This window comes from Panthera leo, chromosome D3 (assembly GCF_018350215.1).
Source record: "Panthera leo isolate Ple1 chromosome D3, P.leo_Ple1_pat1.1, whole genome shotgun sequence".
Lineage (NCBI taxonomy): Eukaryota > Metazoa > Chordata > Mammalia > Carnivora > Felidae > Panthera > Panthera leo.
The window spans coordinates 61,340,750-61,361,998 of record NC_056690.1 but is presented as its reverse complement, the minus strand read 5'-3'; the positions used below and the strand labels follow the sequence as shown (position 1 = coordinate 61,361,998).

General features: G+C 36.6%; 1 protein-coding gene across 1 annotated transcript in view; it reads left to right on the top strand.

The window, feature by feature from the left end:
* LOC122203135 overlaps positions 1-21,249 on the top strand; it is a 723,308-nt gene that overhangs the window by 116,150 nt on the left and 585,909 nt on the right. The window contains exon 2 of the mRNA XM_042909703.1: positions 19,253-19,327. Within this exon, the coding sequence (XP_042765637.1) occupies positions 19,253-19,327 (75 nt within the window). The remainder of the gene's footprint in view (positions 1-19,252; positions 19,328-21,249) is intronic.

Genomic DNA, 21,249 nt, shown 5'->3' with positions numbered 1-21,249 from the left:
GAATGATTTATTCACTGACGCAAGTGGGATATTAAATTTCCCTAATATTGCTGTATTGCTATCAATTTTTTAAGTCTGTTAATATTTTCCTTATATATTTTGGTGTCCTATGTTGGGTGCATATATAATCACGAATGTTATACATTCTTACTGGACTGCCCCATTTATTATTATGTACTATTCCTCTTTGTCTTTTACTATATTCTTTGTTTTAAAGTCTATTTTGTCTCATATGAGTATAGCAACAGCAGCTTTCATTTTGTTTTCATTTGCATGGTGTGTCTGTTTCCATTCTTTCACTTTCAGTCTGTGTGTGTCCTCCTTCTGAAGTGTATCTCTTGTAGCAGTGTGTGTATTTGTGTATATGTATATGTATATTGTGTATGTGTGTCTGTCTGTCTTCCATGCATGTGTGTGTGGTTTTTTTTTAATCCTTTCAGTCACTCTATGTCTTTTGATTAAAGAAGGTACTCTATTTACATTTAAATAATTATTGATAGATATGTGTTTGTTGTCATTTTGCTTATTGTTTTCTGGCTGTTTTTATAGTACTTCTCTATTCCTTTCTTCTTCTCTTTCTCTCTTGTCTTGTGATTTGATGAATTCCTTTAGTGTTATGTTTAGATTTCTTTCTCATGGTTTTTTGTGTTTTACAGTGAGTTTTTGTTTTGTGGTTATGGGGAGGTTCACATATATTATTCTATGTACATAACAGTCTATGTTAACTTGATAGCGACTTAAATTTTAACACATAATAAAACTACAGTTTTACTCTTTCTCCCCCCCCCCACTGTTTTATGTGTTTGATATAATTTTTACATTTTTTTTATTTATGTATCCTTTAATTACTATAGTTTTCATTAATTTTACTACTTTTATTTTTAACTTTCATGGTAGCTTTATAAGTGATTAATCTACTACATTTACTATATATTTACATTTTCCAGTAATATTTTTACTTTCATATGTTTTCTTGGTATTACTTAATGCCATTTCTATTCAGCTTAAAAAGTCCCTTTAACATTTCTAGTAAGACTGGTTTAGCAGTAATGAACTTGTTTAACTTTGGTTGTCTGGAAAACTCTATCTCTCCTTTAATTCTGAATGATAACCTTGCTGGGTAGAATATTCTTTTTTGAAAGTTCTTTTTCTTTTCTATGCTTTAAATATGTCATGCCACTCCATTCTAGTCTGCAAAGTTTCTGCTGAGAAGTCTGTTGATAGCCTTATGGGATTTCCTTTGTACTTAACAATTTGTTTTTTCTCTTTCTGCTGTTAAGATTCTCTCTTCATCTTTAAATTTTGACACTTTAATCATACTGTGTTTTGCTGTGGATCTCCTTTAATTCATCTTATTTGGCACTCTCTGGGCTTCTTGGACCTGGATATCTGTTCTATCCCTGGGTTAGGGATATTTTCAGCCGTTATTTCTTCAGATAAGTTTTCTATCCCTTTCTCTTGTCTCCTGAGGACCCTATAATATGCTATTGGCTGCTTTAGTTATTTGCATTTTTTAAGATTGTTTTTTTCTTTTTTTGTTCTAAGTGAGTCCCATTGTTTTGTTTTCTAGCTTGCTGATCCATTTGCTTTATCCAGTTTGCTATTGAACCACCCTAGTGAATTTTCCCATTTAGTTACTATATTCATCAGCCCTGTGACTTCTCTTTGGTACTTTCTTATGTTTTCTTTGTTAAAGTTCTCACTGTGTTCATTCTGAGTTTGGTGAGTGTCTTTACGACCATTATTTTTAATTCTTATCAAGTAGATTACTTATCTCTGTATCATTAAGGTCTTTTTCTGATGTTTTATCTTGTTGTTTGTTTGCCACATATTTTCCTGTTTCCTCATTTTCCTTGACTCTCTGTTTATTTCTATGCATGAGGCAAACAGCTACTTACCTCAGTCTTAAAGTGGGTGTGTGGGGGGGCGGTGGTTCCTGCATAGATGATGAAACTTCTCATTCACCTTAACTTTTGTTTTTTCTCAAATATTTGTGATTGTCTGAATTAGTTGATTTATTCTTGATACCTTGATTGAGGCAATGCCAGGTCCTGTCAGTGTTACAAGGGGAGGAATCTCATTTAGTACCTAGATTCAGGCTAATTGGAATCCTTACTCTCAGGTGGCAGCTTTCAGAGTATGCAACTATATACAGTCTGGTGAGGCCACAATTGTCATACCTGCTGGCCTCCAGAACAGGAGATCTGGAGGTATCTTCTGAGCAATAGTTGCAAACTCAGGGTTCCAGACAAGTCTGGGAGGTCTTGTCAAACCATAGCAGGGTACAAAGATGGTGTCCCCATTCCCTCCTTAGTCTCGAGATGTGTGGGAAACCTGATGCAGGCCCCTCAGGCTGAAGCTCCAGGCTAAGAAGCTAGGCCTGTCTCACAGAAAACTGGAGTTGCCTTTGTCTGTAGTCTGTTGATTGCCCCAAGGGTGCTTGCCTGCTATGAACTGCCCTACCAACTGTTACATTCCTGTGGAGCTCAGGAGCATCAGCTCCCTTGGCCACCAGGGCCATGTGATCACAGGGTGTCCTTTGTGTGGCTCGCATATACCTTTTGACTTTAGCTGGGCAGGTGGAGAGTGTAGGGTGCAAGGAAACATTGCTGGCTTCAGAAAGGCAGCAGGAACATGTCTGGACTGTGTCCTACCAGGGGCTTCAGGAAAGCAGCAGGAAAGTGCTTTGTTTATGTGCATACACTGGCTTTAGGCTGGGATCACGACAGTGCCTCAACTCACCAGCCCCAGCCAAGGAGCAAGAGTGTTGCAGCCCCCCTTGCTCATTGAATTTAGCTAGGAAGCAGGAGATTGCCACAATTGTGCTAGATTGCCCTGGACATGACGGCAGGGCTGGGGTGGGCGGTGGAGTACTGCAACTGCCATCATTCTTTGGCTTCAGCAAGAAAATGAGATAGTGCCATGATGGTCTGTTCCTACCTGTCTTAACAAGTGGCATGAGGGTCCCATGTCTCAGCTCACCTTCCCGTGCTAGCAGAGTAGGTAGGGGGTTTAAAACTAACATCTTCCAGTGCTTCTATTGCTGGGGAGAGTTTCAACTGTACCTCACCCCTCTCGCACATGCTTTTAGATTAGGAAATTAACCCTTCTCACAAATAGTCTAAGTGGTTTTCAAACTGCTATTTTCTCATTGAGTCTTGGGACAAATGAGACTATAAGTGAGCCCTTTAAAAGGGAAACCTCAGCTTCCTATTATACTTTTAGTTCCTTGGACATCAGCCCCATTGGTTTTATAAGCCAGATATTTGGGGGGCTTGTCCTTCCAGTGCAGATCCCAGAGGTTGGGGTGTCTGATATGGGGCACAAACCCCTCTTTCTTTGGGAAGAAGTGCCAGTTGGGTGAGATCCCTCCCTAGTGTGTGTCACCATGCCAGAGGTGGGGTTTTGGAAGAGACTGTGTCTCTGTCCCTCCTACCTATCTAGATGTGGTCTTTTTATCTTTGTTGTGGAAAATAAGTTCATCTCATTTTCAGACCTTTATCAGGGGGAAATGATCCATATTTCATATGTTCCTGTTGATATGGTAGTTATGTTCATGGGAGGAGGTGAGTTCAGGATATTCCAATGCTACCATCTTACAGAAGTCTCTCAAGATAGAATTTTTAATACTTGACATATGGATCATGTGATATGGAAGAAAGGTCATGAACTACTTAGAAATGATTTCTGCTAAAACAGGAAACCTGATTAATGGTGGCTAAATCCAGGAACTGCTTAATGAGTGCACAATTTACCTTTAACATTTTTATAGTAAAAGACAGCAATGAAGAAGGTTTGTCAGGAATGTATTTCAGGTCAGCAAATGTAGAGCTTTATTTCAATAAAGTGGAATAAGTGCACGTAGCTTTCAACATTCTTAAGGAAAGTATATGTTCTAAAAACGTAAGGACAACCATTAAAATAAAAGAAATAGAATGTAAAATTATATATTGCTGGAAAGTAAAAATAAAATAGCAAATATGTGATAAATTAAAGACAAAAGAGAATAAAGAAGCAAATAAATAATTGAAATAAGGGGATACAAAATAAGCCAGTTTGAACAAATCCAAATACAGGCATACCTCAATTTATTGTGCTTCACTTTATTACACTTTTTACATACTGTGTTTTCTTATAAATTGAAGATTTGTGTTAACGCTGTGTTGAGCAAGTTCATCAACACCATTTTTCCAATAGCATTTATTCATTTTTGTGTCTCTGTCACATTTTGATAATTATTGCAATATTTCAAACTTTTTCATTAGTATTATATATATTATGGTGATCTATGATTAGTGATGCTTGATGTTACTATTGTAATTATTTGGGGGCACCATGAATCATGCTTATAGAAGATGGTGAACTTAAATGTTATGTGTGTTCTGACTGCTCCACCAACCAGCCGTATACCCATCTCTCTTCCTCTTTTGGGCCTCCCTGTACCCTGACACACAAAGTCTTGAAATTAGGCCAATTAATAACCCTACAGTGGCCACTGAGTTTTCAAGTGAAGTGAAAACCCACATATCTCTTACTTTAAATAAAAGCTAGCAATGATTAAGCTTAGTGAGGAAGGCATGTCAAAAGCTGAGATAGACCAAAAGCTAGGCCTCCTGAACCAGACAGCCAAGTTATGAATGCAGAGGAAAAGTTTTTGAAAAAAAAAATTCTATACCAGTGGACACACAAATTATAAGAAAGCAGAACAGACTTATTGCTGATACAGAGAAAGTTTTAATGGTCTAATGAGAAGATCAGATTGATCATAGCATTCCTTTAGGCCAAGGCCCTACCTGTCTTCAATTTTATAAAGACAGTGAAAGGTGATGAAGTTGCAGAAGAAACGTATGAAACTAGAAGGGGTTGGTTCATGAAGTTTAAGGAAGGAAGTCGTCTCCATAACATCCAAATGCAAGGTGAGGCAGCAAGTGCTGATGTAGAAGCTGCAACAGGTCATCCAGGAGATCAAGCTAAGATCCTTAATGGAGACGACTCCAGATCAAGCTAAGATCCTTAATGGAGACGACTTCAGTGGACAGCAGGTCTTCGTGCAGACAAAACAGCCTTATGTTGGAAGGAGATGCCATCTAGGACTTTTATAGGTAGGGATAAGTCAGTGCCTGGTTTTAAAGTTTCAAAAGGCAGGGTGACTCTCTTTCTAGGGGTTAATGCAGCTGATGACTTTAAGTTGAAGATCATTCACCCTTCTGAAAATCCTATGGCCTTTAAGAATTATGCTAAATTTACTCTGTCTGTGCTCTATAAATGGAACAACAAAGTCTAGATGACAGCACATCTGTTACACATGGTTTACTGAATATTTTAAGCCCACTGTTGGGACTTACTACTCAGAAAAAAAGACATCTTTCAAAATATTACTGCTTATTTACTATGCAACCAGTCATCCAGTAGCTCTGATGGAGATGTACAATGATATTAATGTTGTCTTCATGTCTGTTAACACAACATCCGTTCTTCAGCTCATGGACCAAGGAGTATTTTTTTGTTACTTTTAAGTCTTATTATTTAAGAAACACATTTTGTAAGGCTGTAGCTGCTATAGATAATAATTCCTCTGATAGATCTGGGCAAAATCAATTGAATACCTTCTGGAAAGCATTCTAGATGTTATGAAGGGCATTAGTGATTTACAGGAAGAGGTCAAAATATCAAAATATCAACATTAACAGGACTCTGGAAGAAGCTGATTCCAGCCCTCATGGATGACTTTGAAGGGTTCACCATGAAGGTTCACCAACTTCACTTGACTTTGAAGTTCAAGACTTCAGTGGAGGAAGTAACTGCAGATGTGGTAGAAATAGCAAGAAAACTAGAATAAGAAGTGGAGCCTGAAGATGCAACTGAATTGCTGCAATCTTGCAATAAAACTTAATGGATGAGGGGATGCTTCTTTTGGATGAGTAAAGAAAGTCGTTTCTTAAGATGGAATCTACTCCTGGTGAATATGCTGTGAAGAATGTTGAAATGACAACAAAGGATTTAGAAGATTACATAAAGTTAGCTCGTAAAGCAGCGTCAGGTTTTGAGAGGATTGATTACAGTTTTGAAGGAAATTCTGTGGGTAAAATGCTATCAAGGAGCATTGTATGTTACAGAGAAATCATTTGTGAAAGGAAGGGTCAATTGACGAAGCAAAATTTACTGTTGTGTTGTTTTAACAAATTGCCACAGCCATCCAACCTTCAGCAGCCACTACCTTCATCAGTCCGCAGCCATCAACATCATGAGGGCAAGATCCTCCCCCAGCAAGAAGATTATGACTTGCTGAAAGCTCAGGTGATGGTTTGCATTTTTTAGCAATGAAACATTTTTAAATTAAGATATACACACTATTTTTTTAGACAGAATGCTATTGCACACATAATAGACTACAGTATGGTGTAAACATAACTTTCATATGCACTGGGAAAACAACAAGTTCACTTGACTTGCTTCATTTGTGATATTTGCTTTATTGTGGTGGCCTAGAATGGAACCCACAATATCTCCAAGATATGCCTACATATCAGTAAGTGCAATAAATATTTTTAGCTGGTCATTAAAATATAATAATTGTCAGATTAGAAACAAAAAAAAATCTGACTATATGATGTTAATAAAGATACACATTTAGAACTTGACATACCAGAAGAAGAGAGTGAAGGTATAAAGAAGGTATAAAATAAGTAATACTAGATATAGTCCTAGCCAAAAAAAAAAAAAAAAAAAAAAAAAAGCTGGTTATTTATATGAATATCAGTTAAAATATAGTTCAAGTTAAAACTATTACAAATAATGAAGGTTATTATCTAAAGTTAAAGGGAATGAAAAAAAACAAAGGAAGTGAATCTCTATGAAGATAAAGCAATTCTGCACATGTATGTAACTAAAAATATAAGACAAAGTACAAATAGCAAAACTGACAGATTTCAAAGTGATTTAACCCTGTTATTCCAATCTCTAACATTATTATGTGTATCAGTAAAAGGTATCTTAAGTATTGTTAACCCATTACCATACTTGGGTCCATAGGATTCTTTTATTCAGAAGAAACAAAGAGAAATGGAGGAAGTAATTTATTTTCACAAATTGAAAATAGCCTAAAGTCAATACTACAAAAATCACAAAGGTACTAACACTGGTCTCTTAGCTAATGAGACGCAATGAGAAAATTGATGGAGCTGCAGTTTCTTTTATCTTTTCCTTTCCCATTGTTTCCTTTTCAAAGAGTTCATTAACAAAAGGAAAAAGAGAAAGGGAAAAGTAAAATGAAAATCAGGCTGCTATTGGACAAAGGATTTACAGATCTCCCTTACAGATTATACCCAAGAGAGACCTAACATGAAATTGTAATATATACTTGTTTCTAATTCACAAAGCACAACAATTTCTTTATATTTCTGCATTATTAAAATTATCACTTCTACTTGTTCTTTGATGTGTGAAATCTCTATTTTCAGGGACATTTTTCAATCAAATATTTTCAATAATCACAATTTGCGTTAACTCAGAAAATAAATCAATAGTTTTAATTCTCACTGTGGCAGAAATAAGTGATATAAGACCTAAAAGCTGATTTCTTACTTTTATTATCTGTGGTACCCTGTGCTTCAAAGTTCATGGGAGTGTTCCAGAGCCTAGTGTGCTAGAAACAAAAGGAAGAAAAAATGTTTAATCCTATGATAAAAGCACAAACTTTATTGAAAAGAACCTCTGAAGACCCCAAAACAAATACAATTAGCTTTTCAATATAAGCATGGCTATGCTATTCACATAGCTTTTCCTAGGATATGTGGGTGTTAATGGACTGTATATCTGTTTCCCACCAAAATTCATGTTGAAATCCCTAACCTTTAATGTAATGAGATTTAGAGGATGGGCCTTTGGCAACTAATTAGGTCATGAGGATGGAGCAGTCATGAGTAGGATTAGTGCCCCTATAAGAAGATGCCAGAAAGCTAGCTTGCTTGCTTCTATCATGAGAGGACAAAAGGAGAAGTCTACAGCCCAGAAGAGGGCTCTCAACAGAAGCCAACCATACTGGCATCCTGATCTTGGACTTCCAGCCTCCATACCTGTGAGAAATAAATTTTTGTTGTTTAAGTTACCCAGTCTGTAGTACCTTATCACAGCAACCCAAATGGAATAAGACACTGGGACTTTGGATCTAGAGACGTATTCTTGTGCACAGAAAGCACTGGAGTAATTTCACTTCTTGGACATTATAGAGATATCTCAAATTGGCAATTTATATTACCTGTCTACTCTATCCATGTACTTTACCCAATTTAAACAAATAGCCTCCCTTTGTGTGCTAAAGAGATGCATTGAGGACAGACTAAATATATAATGATCAGAAGAGCTTCCCTTATAATCAGTTTATCTAATGTTATAAAACATTTGATGATTTATTCTGTTGTATCTCATGACTTAGTTGTCAGACATTAAAATAACCCAGATGTCAGATATTTTGGCTTTCAAAATTTCCAAGGAGAAGTAATACAAAAAGAAAATAAGGAGGGGAACTTGGGATATACATGCAATATGGGACCGTGGACACAATTATACCCCCTTTATTACCTTAAACAGTATCAGGTATAACCAAAACATTGTGATCATTCTTATTTATATATCATCATTTTAATTCAAACACCAGTGGTGTCACATATGTAACTGTAGCTCAGTGTCAATTCTACATAACATTTTGTGTATCTTTTTACAACCCTAATTATTTTATGTGTGAATGCTTCTACAGGACTCAAGATGCTTCTCCCCATCCAGAATAATTTGTCATGTTGCAAAGAGTCTATTATCAATATGTGCTTGATTTAAAAAGAAATCAGATGGGCTTGAGATTCTGGTTCCATATATAAAGAGGTTGGAAGTTGACATGTTATGCTAACAACAAGTAAAAAGCTGAGTAGACTGAAAAATCAACTTTTTCAATCCACAAAGAGGGGAGAACATAGGGCAGACTTCTGCCTTCAAATTGGAGAGATAAGCAGGTGCATATAGAGAGTCGCAAATATGAACCACTACAAAAATAAGCGTTGGGTAGGGAAACCTGAACTATAATTTAGAAATTGCTGCAGACTCATTGTGGACAACTGAGTTAAAAATTCTAGGGTTGGGGTGGGGCCTGGGGGCTCAATTGGTTAAGCATTCGACTCTTAATTTTGGCTCAGATCATTATTTCATGGTTGTGAGATCAAGCCGCGCATCAGGCTCTGTGATGGGTTGGAGCCTGCTTGGGATTCTCTCTTTCTTCTCTCTCTGCCCCTCCCTCACTTGTTCTCTTTCTCAAAATAAATAAATAAGAAACATTAAAAATATTCTAGAGGAACCTAATCATAGGGATGCTGCCACGATAGTGTGAGATTTATCCCCAGGAGCTTGATCAGATTTCCACAGTAAATATCAAAGGAAGCCTACTCATCTCTTTCGGAAAGATAACCATTTTTAAATACACCAGAGCACTCTGTTCTTAACAAGATCTACCTTCAGGTGAAACTAGTTAATCAGAACTTAACCTGCTGGATTCTTTTATGAGACTAACCTGAGGGAAGAGAGATTACCAACATGTCAGTTTTAGTCTTCCACGTGGGAAAAAGGACATACCAAACTCAAGCTGTCCTGTCACACCTTAGGGTCGGGGTGTTGGGGGGGGTCAGAAAAAAACCTGAGAAACATTTGTGATGTGCACAGACCAGAAGCATAAACTCGCTAAAAGACTTGACCTAATCTTAGGACTATAGAACTCTTCCCTCTCACCACTTTTTTTCAACATCATACTGGAAGATCTAGCCAACGTGATAAGACAAGTTAAGGAACTAAAAGGTAAGTATATTGAGATAGAAAAAATAAATTCTCATTGTTCACAGATGACATCATTATTATGTAGAAAATATTAAAGAATCAACAACAACAACAAAATACCTCCTGAAAGTAATAAGCAATTATAGCAGGATTTCAGGATACAAGATTAATGTACAAAAGTCAATCATTTCCTATACACCAACAATTAACAAGTGGAATTTGAAACCAAAAATATAATACCATTACATTAGCAACCCCCAAAATGAAATATTTAGGTATAAATCTAACTTGATCTATATGAGGAAAATTACAAAACTCTGATGAATGAAATAAAAGAACTAAAATGGAGAAATATTCCATGTTCATGGATAAGAAGATTCACTATAGTCAAGATGTCAGTTTTTCCCAAATTAATCAATGCAATCCCAATCAATATTCCAGAAAGCTATTTTGTGGATATTGGTAAACTGATTCTGAAGTTTGTATGAAGAAGGAAAAGACCCAGACTGGTGCACAGAATATTGAAGGAGAAAAACAGATTCGGAAGATTGATAGTACCTGACTTCAAGACTATTACTATAAAGCTACAGGAATCAAGACAGTGTTGTATTAGTGAAAACTAGACAAATAGATCAATGGAACTGGATAGAGTGCCTAGAAATAGAACCATATAAATATAGTTAACTAATCTTTGACAAAGGAGGAAACACACTACAATAAGAGCAAAAATAATCTTTTCAACAAATGGTAATGGAACAATTGGACATTCACAATGAAAATATTGATTTCAGATACAGACATTATACCCTTCACAAAAATTAACTCAAAATGGATCACAAGTCTAACTGCGAAATGCAGAACTATAAAACTGGAAGATAACATAGGAGAAAACAGAGGTGGCTTTGGATATGGTAATGATGTTTTAGATACAACAACAAAGTCATGATCCATGAAAGAAATATAGATAAGCTAATTAACACCTTTGAGTGAAGGATACATCTGATAAAAGACTATTATCCAAAATATAATAAGAAACTTTAAACCTCAACAATAAGAAAACAACTTGATTACAAGATGGGCCAAAGTCCTGAACAGACACATCACCAACATTACAGATGCTCAAAAAGCACATGACAACGTGTTCCACATCATATGTTATCAGGGAAATGCAAGTCAAAACAACAAGATATTACTACATGCCCATCAGTATGGCCAAAATCTGGAACAATGACAATACCAAATGCTTATGAGGATGTGAAGCAACAGGAATTCTCATTCTTTGCTGGTGGGAATGCAAAATGGTTTCTGAAGAGAGTTTGGCAATTTCTTATAAAGCTAAAGAACTGTGAAAAGACATGGAGGAAATTTAAATGCATATTACTAGGTGGAAGAAGCCAGTTGGAAAGGCTACATATTGTGTAATTCCAACTCTTAATATTCTTGGAAAGGCAAAGTTGTGGAAACAGTAGAAACTGTAGAAAGATCAGTGGTTGCCAGGAGTTGAAGTTGGGGGAGAGATGACTAGGTGGGGCACAGAAAATGTTTAGGGCTGTGAAAATACTCTGCATGGTGTTATAGTGATGGATACATGCCATTATACATTTGTTTAAACTCGTAGAATAAACAAAGCCAAGAATAAATGGTAATGTAAACTATGGACTTTGGGTGATCTTGATGTGTCAATGTAAGTCATCCTTGGTTAAGAAATAAAAGTACCATTGTAGGGGATGTTAAGAGGGGAGACTGCCTGTATGGGGGTCAGAATTATGTGAGTAATTTCTGTACCATCCTCTTAATTTTGTTGTGAACCTAAAATTACTCTTTAAAAAAAAAGTCTTTAAAAATTTTACAAGGACTTTGACCAAATTGTTACCATTTTTTTAACAACTTCCTTTCAGCATGTTGTGTTCCCCACTGAACAATGCAGTATAGGCTAAACTGGTTAAACCTTGTCCTCTGAGATGTGACACTTAAAGGCCCAAGAATGTAAATGCCTGAATGGGCACATTTCTTGGAAGTGAAGTTTCTTCTCAACTGTCCTACTGATTTTTCAAAGGCACATGCTAATGGAATTACATTTTCAAAATAAAAACACCAAAAAAAGCTGAAAACAAACGGAGTGTGGGTATATTGACTTCTCTTGCTTCCACTGGACCAGAAAGGGCTGGAAATGCTCCACTGCACAGAAGAAGGCTTTTGTCTTCTAATTATTTTTGTGACACCTTACCTCCCAGATCCTATTTTCCCCATGTAGGAAGACTTGCCACAGCTGCCGGCTTTTATTTCCTCCCCAACTCCCCTCCCCCCACACCCAATTACACAGTTGACAAATGTATTTATTTCTATTTATTTATTTTTTTCTCACTTCCTATCAAGTGCCTACTGTTTCCTTGCCCCATGACCTCGAGGTATCGGAAGCCACCAGCTCCCTCTGACTCTTGGGTCAGCTTCTACTTTCTATTTGTGTAAGACCTGATATCTAAATATTTAAACAATGGAAGAAATTGAAGCCGATCTTTCTTTAGATCTGCATAAGTTCTAGGGACATCTTATTTGAGTTTGTTACACTTACTGTCTATGGGGATCCAATGAGCATATTTTAATTATGGGGTTTGAGTACATAGTCTCATAGCCTCAGGTTTTGAAAGTTTTCTTTACCTTGCTTGTTCTGTTTTCCCATAGGGAAGTAGACATTTTGGATATATCAGCATATATCAGTATTACTACATTAAGTAAACATAAAATATAAAAATCATTTTGTCATGTAATGTAGTTAGGATAGATCTTTATGGCTTATCCATTATTTACTATATTTTTCATCTTGTTTCATGAAAATTGTTAATAAACAGGCAATTGAATGCCATCAAGATAAACATATTGGAATTCTTAGCCTTGATGACAAGATTGATTTAAAATAGGGTTTGAAAATGAAGGCCCATGGCCTGAATTGTGTTAGTAAATTCTCTCTTTCTCAAGACAGGTAGGTGAGTAGATAGACTAACAGACATGTACATAAGAAAGAGAAGGGAGGGAGGAAGGAGGGAAGGAAGCAAGGAAGGAAGCAAGGAAGGAAGGAGCAAGCATTGGTGTTGTTAGAAAAAGACTATGTACCTGTAGACAAGAAATTCTTCGTTTCCCCATAGACACCACCAATTGACTTTCAGACACCTCAGTTTACATCTTTCGTTACTTTCTTGAACCCTGTGTGCATTTAACTTGGAGGCACCTGCCTTAGTATTTTCAACTGGAGAATTTTACTCTAAAACTAACAAATATAAGGTAGATTAATAAATCAACAGTCAAATGTTTAAAACAAGTTCATAGAACAGAAATTCCACCAAAGATGTCATTTTCCAAACTGTGCTGAAGATATGCAGAAGAAAATATCATTACAAATAAATACTGGAAACCTTAGGGTAAACAAAGGTGAACTGATAAAGTGATTTTTATTATTTTTATTTTTTTAACGTGTATTATTTGAGAGAATGAGAGAGCAAGAGAGAGTGTATGTGCCCCGCACGAGCAGGGGAGCGGCAGAGACAGAGGGAGAGAGAGAATCCCAAGCAGGTTCCGTGTTGTCAGTGTGGTGCCTTGATGTGGAGCTCAATCTCACAAACTGGGAGATCATGACCTGAGACGAAGTCAAGGGTCCTACGGTCAACTGACTGAGCCACCCAAATGCCTCGTGAACTGATAAACTGATTTTAAAATTGTAGTACTCTGCCTAATCTGAAATGAACTAATGTGTAATTTGGATTATCAAAATGTTTGTGGGATTGTACGTAGTCAGTGTTTGAAAAGTGTATTTTGTAATAGAGCCTTGTAAATATATGTGTGTGCACAGAATCTCTGGGAATGACAGTTTTGTCACCCATTCTTTAACTCCCCCACATCTTTCTTTAGCTCAAAAAGTGACAGGATTCACTTGAAGCACTCTTTAATCTTTCCAGTCTTCAACAAGAAAGGTGAAATAATAAACTTAATAGTGGCTATTAAACATAGTAGACACAGGCAAAAACTATTGCCAGTTCACCCCCAGAACTACTTAATGTTTCCTGAAGGCTCTTATTGTCTGCACCATCTTACTTCTGGTACAGATACATGAGATCTACTGCCATGTATTCTAACTTAGTAGGCCTAGGGGCTTGGAGGACTTTAGACATTAGTGTTTTTTAATAGGATCCACACTTGATTCCATTGCAGTCCAAATCTGAGATCCACCCTTCTGGACTCTTCTTGCTCACAAAGACATTCAATATGTCTCTGTCTAACAAAATAACAAGGACTACATTCCTCACTTACCTTAACCTGCAATATGCGTTCCATCCTCCGCTAATCTAATTTTTCTTACCTGGACACATGGGCTGCCCCTATCATCCTGGATGCCACAGACAGAAATATATGTCTGCGGACCCTGTTGCAATCATGACTTTAGTTGTTACAAATGCCTAAGACTTTTGACAAAGAGCCGTATTAGCTCTTGTGGAGGAGGAAAAAAACAGTCTTATTCTAATATCCAAGTGAATCATCTGTGTTACTGCATTAAGACACAGTGACCACAATAAGAAAAATCTTAGTAGCTAAGAGAACAGGTTTGCATATGCCAAAGATGGGCAGATTTTCATCTGAATCATAAATGAAAACTGCAAGTATTTAACAAAACAATACCAGTTTCACTCAGCGTTCAGGTATTGCATTACAGTGCATAAATCTAATGAAATATAGCCCTCGGGTTAAACAGAGATGCTCACTTTCAAATGTATGAATATTAACCAGCCCATGACATTCTCAGTTTCATTAACTAGCCCCAACTAGTTATTTCAGCTGCTGCATATATAGACTGGCCTTCCTCAGAGAACAACCCACCTGGGGTCATAAATTGAAAACTGGTGTCAGGAGAATTGCAGATTGGTTTCAAAGCAAAGAATTACAGTGAAGAACATCAGTGCTGTTGACAAAGACGTCTCCTTGGTGTTCTGCATTCTATCATCGACAGTTCTCACATGGGGACAACAAAGAGAACGGTCCCATATGAGTCTCACTTTCTTGCCTTCTTTTGTATTTGTGGCTTTCTTTGTTTTTTTCTCCTTTTGTTTTCTCCTCTATTTTATAGCAAAAAGGAGAAGTGAGGCAGCCAAAAATACAGATAAGCTCCCTCTAAAAATACAAACTTATGAAATGGTGGAAGGTTTTTAGGGTATTTTCTCAACCTTACTTCTTTTTGTGAGTACTATAGTCAGTTATGGATTCCTCACCTTAACTTGAATTAAGTTTGTTTTTTAATGAAAATATCACTACATCTTGCATTTCCCATCTTATCGTCTCTGTCAGTTAGCTATCTACTTGGAAATTATATCAGATTGTATAAATCATTATCTTTGGAAATTAAAAAAAATAATTGTGTCATGGTAATTTTTAACATGATGATTTAACTCAATGTCAAGGTTATCAGTGACTGCTACATTACTAAATGATCAATTTTCATTTTACTTTCTCTATTTGTAGCATTTAACACATTTATTTCTCCCTTTTGTTTTAAGTATTTGTTTATTTTTCAGAGAGAGTGCCAGGGGAAGGGATAGAGAGAGAGGGGGACAGAGTATCCGAAGCAGGCTCCACGCTGACAGCAGCCAGCCTGATATGGGACTCAAACTCACAAACTGTACCATGAGATCATGACCTGAGCTGAAGATGGACTCTCAACCAGTCAGTTGTGCCACCCAGGCACCCCAACACATTTCTTTCTTCTGATACACTTTCTCCATTTGAGTTCCAGGATCTCACCTCTCCTTGGTTTTCTCCTAATACACTGGCTATGTCTTAGTCTGTTTTTTTTTTTTTTTTTTCTGTTTTTTCCTCATCTCCCTGACCTCTAAAAGCTAGTGTTACCCAAGGTTCAAACACTGGACTTTACCTTTTCTCTAACTATATTTACTTCCTTGGGGAATCTCATCTAGTCTCTTGACTTTAAATAACTGTTGTACACTGATGACTTATGTATTAGTTTTCAGGGCTTCTGTAATAAAGCACCATAAATTAGGTAGTTTAAACAACAGAAATTTATTCTCTCACAGCTCTTTGAGCTAGAAGCCTGAAATCAAAGTGTTGGCAGGGCCGTGCTCTATCTGAAGACTCTAGGGGAAAATCCATTCTATGCCTTTCCCTTCACTTCAGTGTCGCTGGCAATCCTTGGTGTTCCTTGGCTTATAGTGGCATCACTCAGTCTCTGTCCCTGTGTAACATGGCATTCTCCTTATATGTCTGTATCTTTTCTTCTTGTGAGGACACAAGTTGTTTAGATGAAGATTCCACTCTACTCCAGTGTGACCTCATATTAACTACATCTGCAACGACGCTATTTTCAAATAAAGTCATATTCTGAGATTCCAGGAAGGACATGAATTTCAGAGGAACACTATTTACCTAGCACAACTTACAAATTATATTTCTAGCCTAATCTCTCCTATGAATGCCAAACATGTGTATCCAAATCCACTTTCACAGTTCCTCTTCAAGTTGAAGAGATATTTCAAATTTAACATGTACAAATCTGGACTGCTGTTCTGCCACCCTAAAGTTACTCTTTCTACCGTCTTTCCATCTCAGTTCATAGCAACTCCATCCTTCCAGGTACTCAGTCAAAAATCTTGAAGTAATTGTTTCTCCTTTCCTTGTTTCATATCCCACATTCAATGATTCAGCAAACTCTGGTGCTTTAAAAATGTATCCAGTATTCAATTTCCCCTTGCCACTTCCTTCTTCCAAATCTCATCAAACCAATCAAACCAGTTTCTTGTGATTACTTCTAACCTAGGCATCCTGGTTTTTTTTTTTTTTCTCTTGTCTCTCTTGAGTCTATTCTCAAAACTGTGTATAGAATGATCACATTAAAACATAGTCTGATCACGTCATTCTCTGTCCAAAGCACACATTCCTGTGGCATCTCCTTTTACTCTGAGTACAACAAATGTCCTTTTACAAGACTATGAGAACGCTCTTCCATTTCCCTTTCTGACCAAACCCCCCAGCTACACTGGGCATCTTACTATTCTTGATATGTATCAGGCACATTCTTGTCTCAGAGACTTTCTCCCTCAACCTAGACTCTGTTTCACAGTTATTCCCAAAGTTTGTACATCACCAACTTCAAGTCTTCATTTGAATGCCATCGTTTTCTGAGGCCTTTTGTGAATACTCTGTTTAAAATTTCATTGCCCCAAACTCTCAATCCCCCTTCCCAATTAATCACATTTTTCTCTTTAGCATATACTATCTACCAGCATTTATGCTCACAATTTACAGAACTTACACTACCTGTATACGAGAACTTACACTACCTATTTTACTTACCTCCCCTGTTGAGAGTGCAAGCATTAGGAACACTGGGGTTTTATGAGCTTTGTCATTGCCATACCCTTTGCCTTTCGGAAAGGGCCACACACTGACACTAGTCACTACTCACTGAATGAAAGAATGAATGGTGTCTATTAGCAAGGAATAGTAGGTAGTAGGGACACTTGAGGACTGTGTTTCAGAGAAGCAGGTTCTAGCCCCAGCTCTACCGTAAATGTAAATCATTTGCTCATTAGTGAGTCTCTCAATCTCATGAAAGTTCTATTTTACAGACTATGTCCCGTTACGTGGATCCAATCTGGGAAGCACTGAAATAGGCTATAGAAGCACAGTCAGTCTAGCTAGTCTACAAATTACCTATATCTGTGGGAGACTTATAAAGGCTAATGTTAAACCACTAATAACCAAAGCCTCTATTTGCCATGGCCAAATGGATCTCTTTCTGAAATTCTACAATTTTTTTTTTTTGGAAGTGTTCAACAGTGATGAAGCATGAGCAGTTTCTCTTAACAGATGTTTTCAAGTCTTAGGTTAACATTTCTAATGTATTGGAACTTACAGTTCTAGATTTAGTTTCGATCAGAAAGACAAAAGTGGAATTAAAAAGGGAAAGAAAAAACAATTGCCAGACTGCTCTTCTTTATCCTGAGAGACTACAGATGCCACAAACCCCTCACAAAGCTCTTCTATTACTTCTTTATCAGTTGGTAAATAGAGATAACTTTTAAAAACCTGTATTTCTCTACTCTCCTTAATTGCTTCCACTATTAGGATTTATCTTTCTGATATGGCAAAATGTTTTTTTACAGAAACTACAATGTTTTGGAAAAGGGAAAAATATTACCCAAAGTATTCTATTAATGAATGTTTATGAGTTTCAGTTCTGGCAATTCAAAAGGCTCCTGAGATACCTATTCAGAGAGCTCAATTCAACAAGACAGACATTTAGGTTTATAATAAACCAGGTTATTTCATGCAAGATTTAGAACTTTCCTTTAATGTTAACTAATTTCCCCATTCTGAACTGATCACCATGAATTCATTTTATTCCCCATTCATAGCAAAATATCATTGAATAACATCCCTCTTCAGATCAGCACTGTAAGAGGTTTTCAATTTCTTTCAATTTTAATTGTATTATGAAATCCCAATTAACTGTGGGTAGAATTATACCATTCTAGTATAAGAGAGAGAAAAGCCATTTCCACAGGGTCAGACAAACACCCACTGATTGATCATAGAACTTCCTATCAGAACCTAAAATGAAGTCTGCTGATCAACCCCAGATACACTTCTGGTAAATGTGTTTTTGGGAATTACAGACAATATTTTCCATGGGAGAAACTTAGCACAGTTCTTTTGCAATGCTATGTGAAGACAAGTATTGTGATAATAACAGGTTTAAAGATATTAGTCACTGATAGTAAGATTTTTAAGAACTTTTTCCATAATATACTAGTGGCTTTTGACACTACGAAAAAGAAAGAAGAAAAATTAGGTCTCTGTGATCTATTATTTTTCTGTCTTTAGAAGATGAGTTAGAATCCTCTGTGAACTCTTTGACACAGCACAGCTCCTGCCTCAGTAGGTAAATCATCAGGACATACATATTCTTATTACTCAGACAGATATTTAATTTCAAATAAATTCCATTACTGTTTGAAAACAAAAAGATCACTTTTTTATATAAAATGACTTCCATTGGTTGCTGTCCCCTTCTTTATTTTTTGTAGCACTGAGGATTTAAGGCTACATGAAGGGCGACGAAATTTTGAAATCATGTGATGAGAAACCATCCTAAGACTAGCAGAAGAAGCTTTGGTAGGTCACAGAGATAGTGAAGAGTAGGGACTAATAAGGCAACCACTACTTGAAGCAAATTTGGTGATGAGTTGGATATAACTGGCAATACAGGTGAGGTATCTAGGAGGATTCTTGGTTTCTGGATTATAAATTTCGCTTGACAGAGATGATGAATAGACGATAGATAGAAAAGGAACCTATCTAGAAGGGAGTCATATTTTATATATGCATGTATGAATGTATTTGCACATGCTGATTTGAAATTATTTTGAAAAACTAGAGTGGATATTGGCAGTTGACCAGATCTGGAGACAGCAGACATGGATCTGTGAGAAACATCACTACCGCATATCTGGTGAGCAAAACCTAAAACTGGGTGAGATTCTTGTCAATAAGAACATACGTACACATGCCACCCAACGTGATAAAACAAAACAAAACAAAGCAAGACAAAACAAAACAAAACAAAAACACAGAGGAAGGACTGAGGAGGGCCTTGTAGTAAACCCTGGGAATTTCCAAGTACAGGTACCCAAAAGAGGTGACCCATCTCCATCTACTTCTGTGTAAAAAGCTTTGAGCTTGACTCAAAGTCTAAAGTCTCTAGTCCAAAGTCTTCAGTGACTTTAAATATCCACAAAATAAAGGCCCGTATCACTTGTCTCTTTTGGTGAAGTAGCCAAGAAGTTCCTTGGCCCCATCTTTTCATCACCCATCTTTCGGGTAAGTGACTTTGCACTTCCGATTATATCACGTACCCTCTGAGAGTAAACGCCATGTCTTGTGACATGATATATAGTGGTGATATGGGTAAAATGCTTACTTATCATAGACCCTAGTGTGTTTCAGGCATTCATGTCTCTGTTGCCTTCTCTTGTTTCTATCACAGTAGCCCCCTTGTGGCCTTGCATGTATAGTTCCTGTAAGCAACCCACATTTGTTAAATGAACGAACGCTTTAGTATATGAAATAATTCAATGTAGATTAAGTTCCTATTATCCAAATAATCCTTCTCTGAGTATGCTTATAAAGGCCTTTCCAGCCTTGTGCTATGGTTCTTGTTAGGAGACTTTAAGAAAGCGGAAAAAGGAAAACGGAGAGATTTATATTCTTATCATTGCTTTCATCTCCGACAAGTCAGTTAACTACCTTAATTTTATTCTTCCCATTTCTAAATGAGGATCATGATACTTTCCATCCCTATTCATCAAATTATTGTATCTACTTAAGATAAAGTTATAAAAGGTATTTGATAATTTTCTATCCATATTTTAAATCATATGGGTTTCTTGTGGGCTGTGATCATATGAAAGGGTTCCATTGAGGACTTTAATCTTAAAATAATAGAATAAATTTTGTATTGGGATGAAAAGACATTTTTTTTTTGTACAGAGATGCATGAAGAATATTGTAGGATAAGACAAAAATCAATGAATTAATAATGTAAGAAAAATCTAAATAGTTGTGCTAGATATTTTTCTTTTGAGATCTCCTCTGTCTCTTCCCTGTTCTGAATTGCAGGAGATTTACCTCAATGGGCTTTCTTGCCTTTAGACCTCTGGTTGAGTCTGGCCAGTGGGAAGCCAATGGTAGATCACTGGAGAACAAGAACACAGTAAATTTGGGACTTTTATCCCATGTCTTTTCTTGCATGGTTTCAGTTTTGCTGTGTCTCTCTTTTGAAAGAGGCAGTTCTTGCTGTGATGCATTTTTCCTACAGCTACCCTCTGATTGTAGTTTTTGTTTCCTAATCTTGCTTCTTGAGGTTTAGGGATGGTACCCCTGCTTCAATCTTTTCATCTCTTAATTGCTTTATTCTTTTTTTTTCACATATTCATAACCATTCTACTCTCTCCACCCTTCTGTGGTTCAGTGGGCAACTTTTGGCCAGCACTGTAATTGACACAATGTCAAAGTAAGGTTGTTTTGTTTCTTTGTTTCTTTGTTTCTTTGCCTATAAACACACAACAATCATACAACTGCCATTCCTCTTATACACACACATGCATAAAACATAGCTATTGTAACAATTCTATGATTAAAAGAGACAACATGGGAAAAGGTAGATTATTCTAGAAATATATGTCCTGGAAAATAGTCATTATCATCAGATAGTCAGAAATCTGCCACTTTGAGAAAAATAAGAAGAGTTGTTACTTTTGTCCTTAACTATTAGTTAATAAACCATATCTTTTTAACAAGATAGATATCATTTTTTTAATGTTTATTTATTTTTTGAGAGAAAGAGACAGAGGGAGAGCAGGGGAGGGGCAGAGA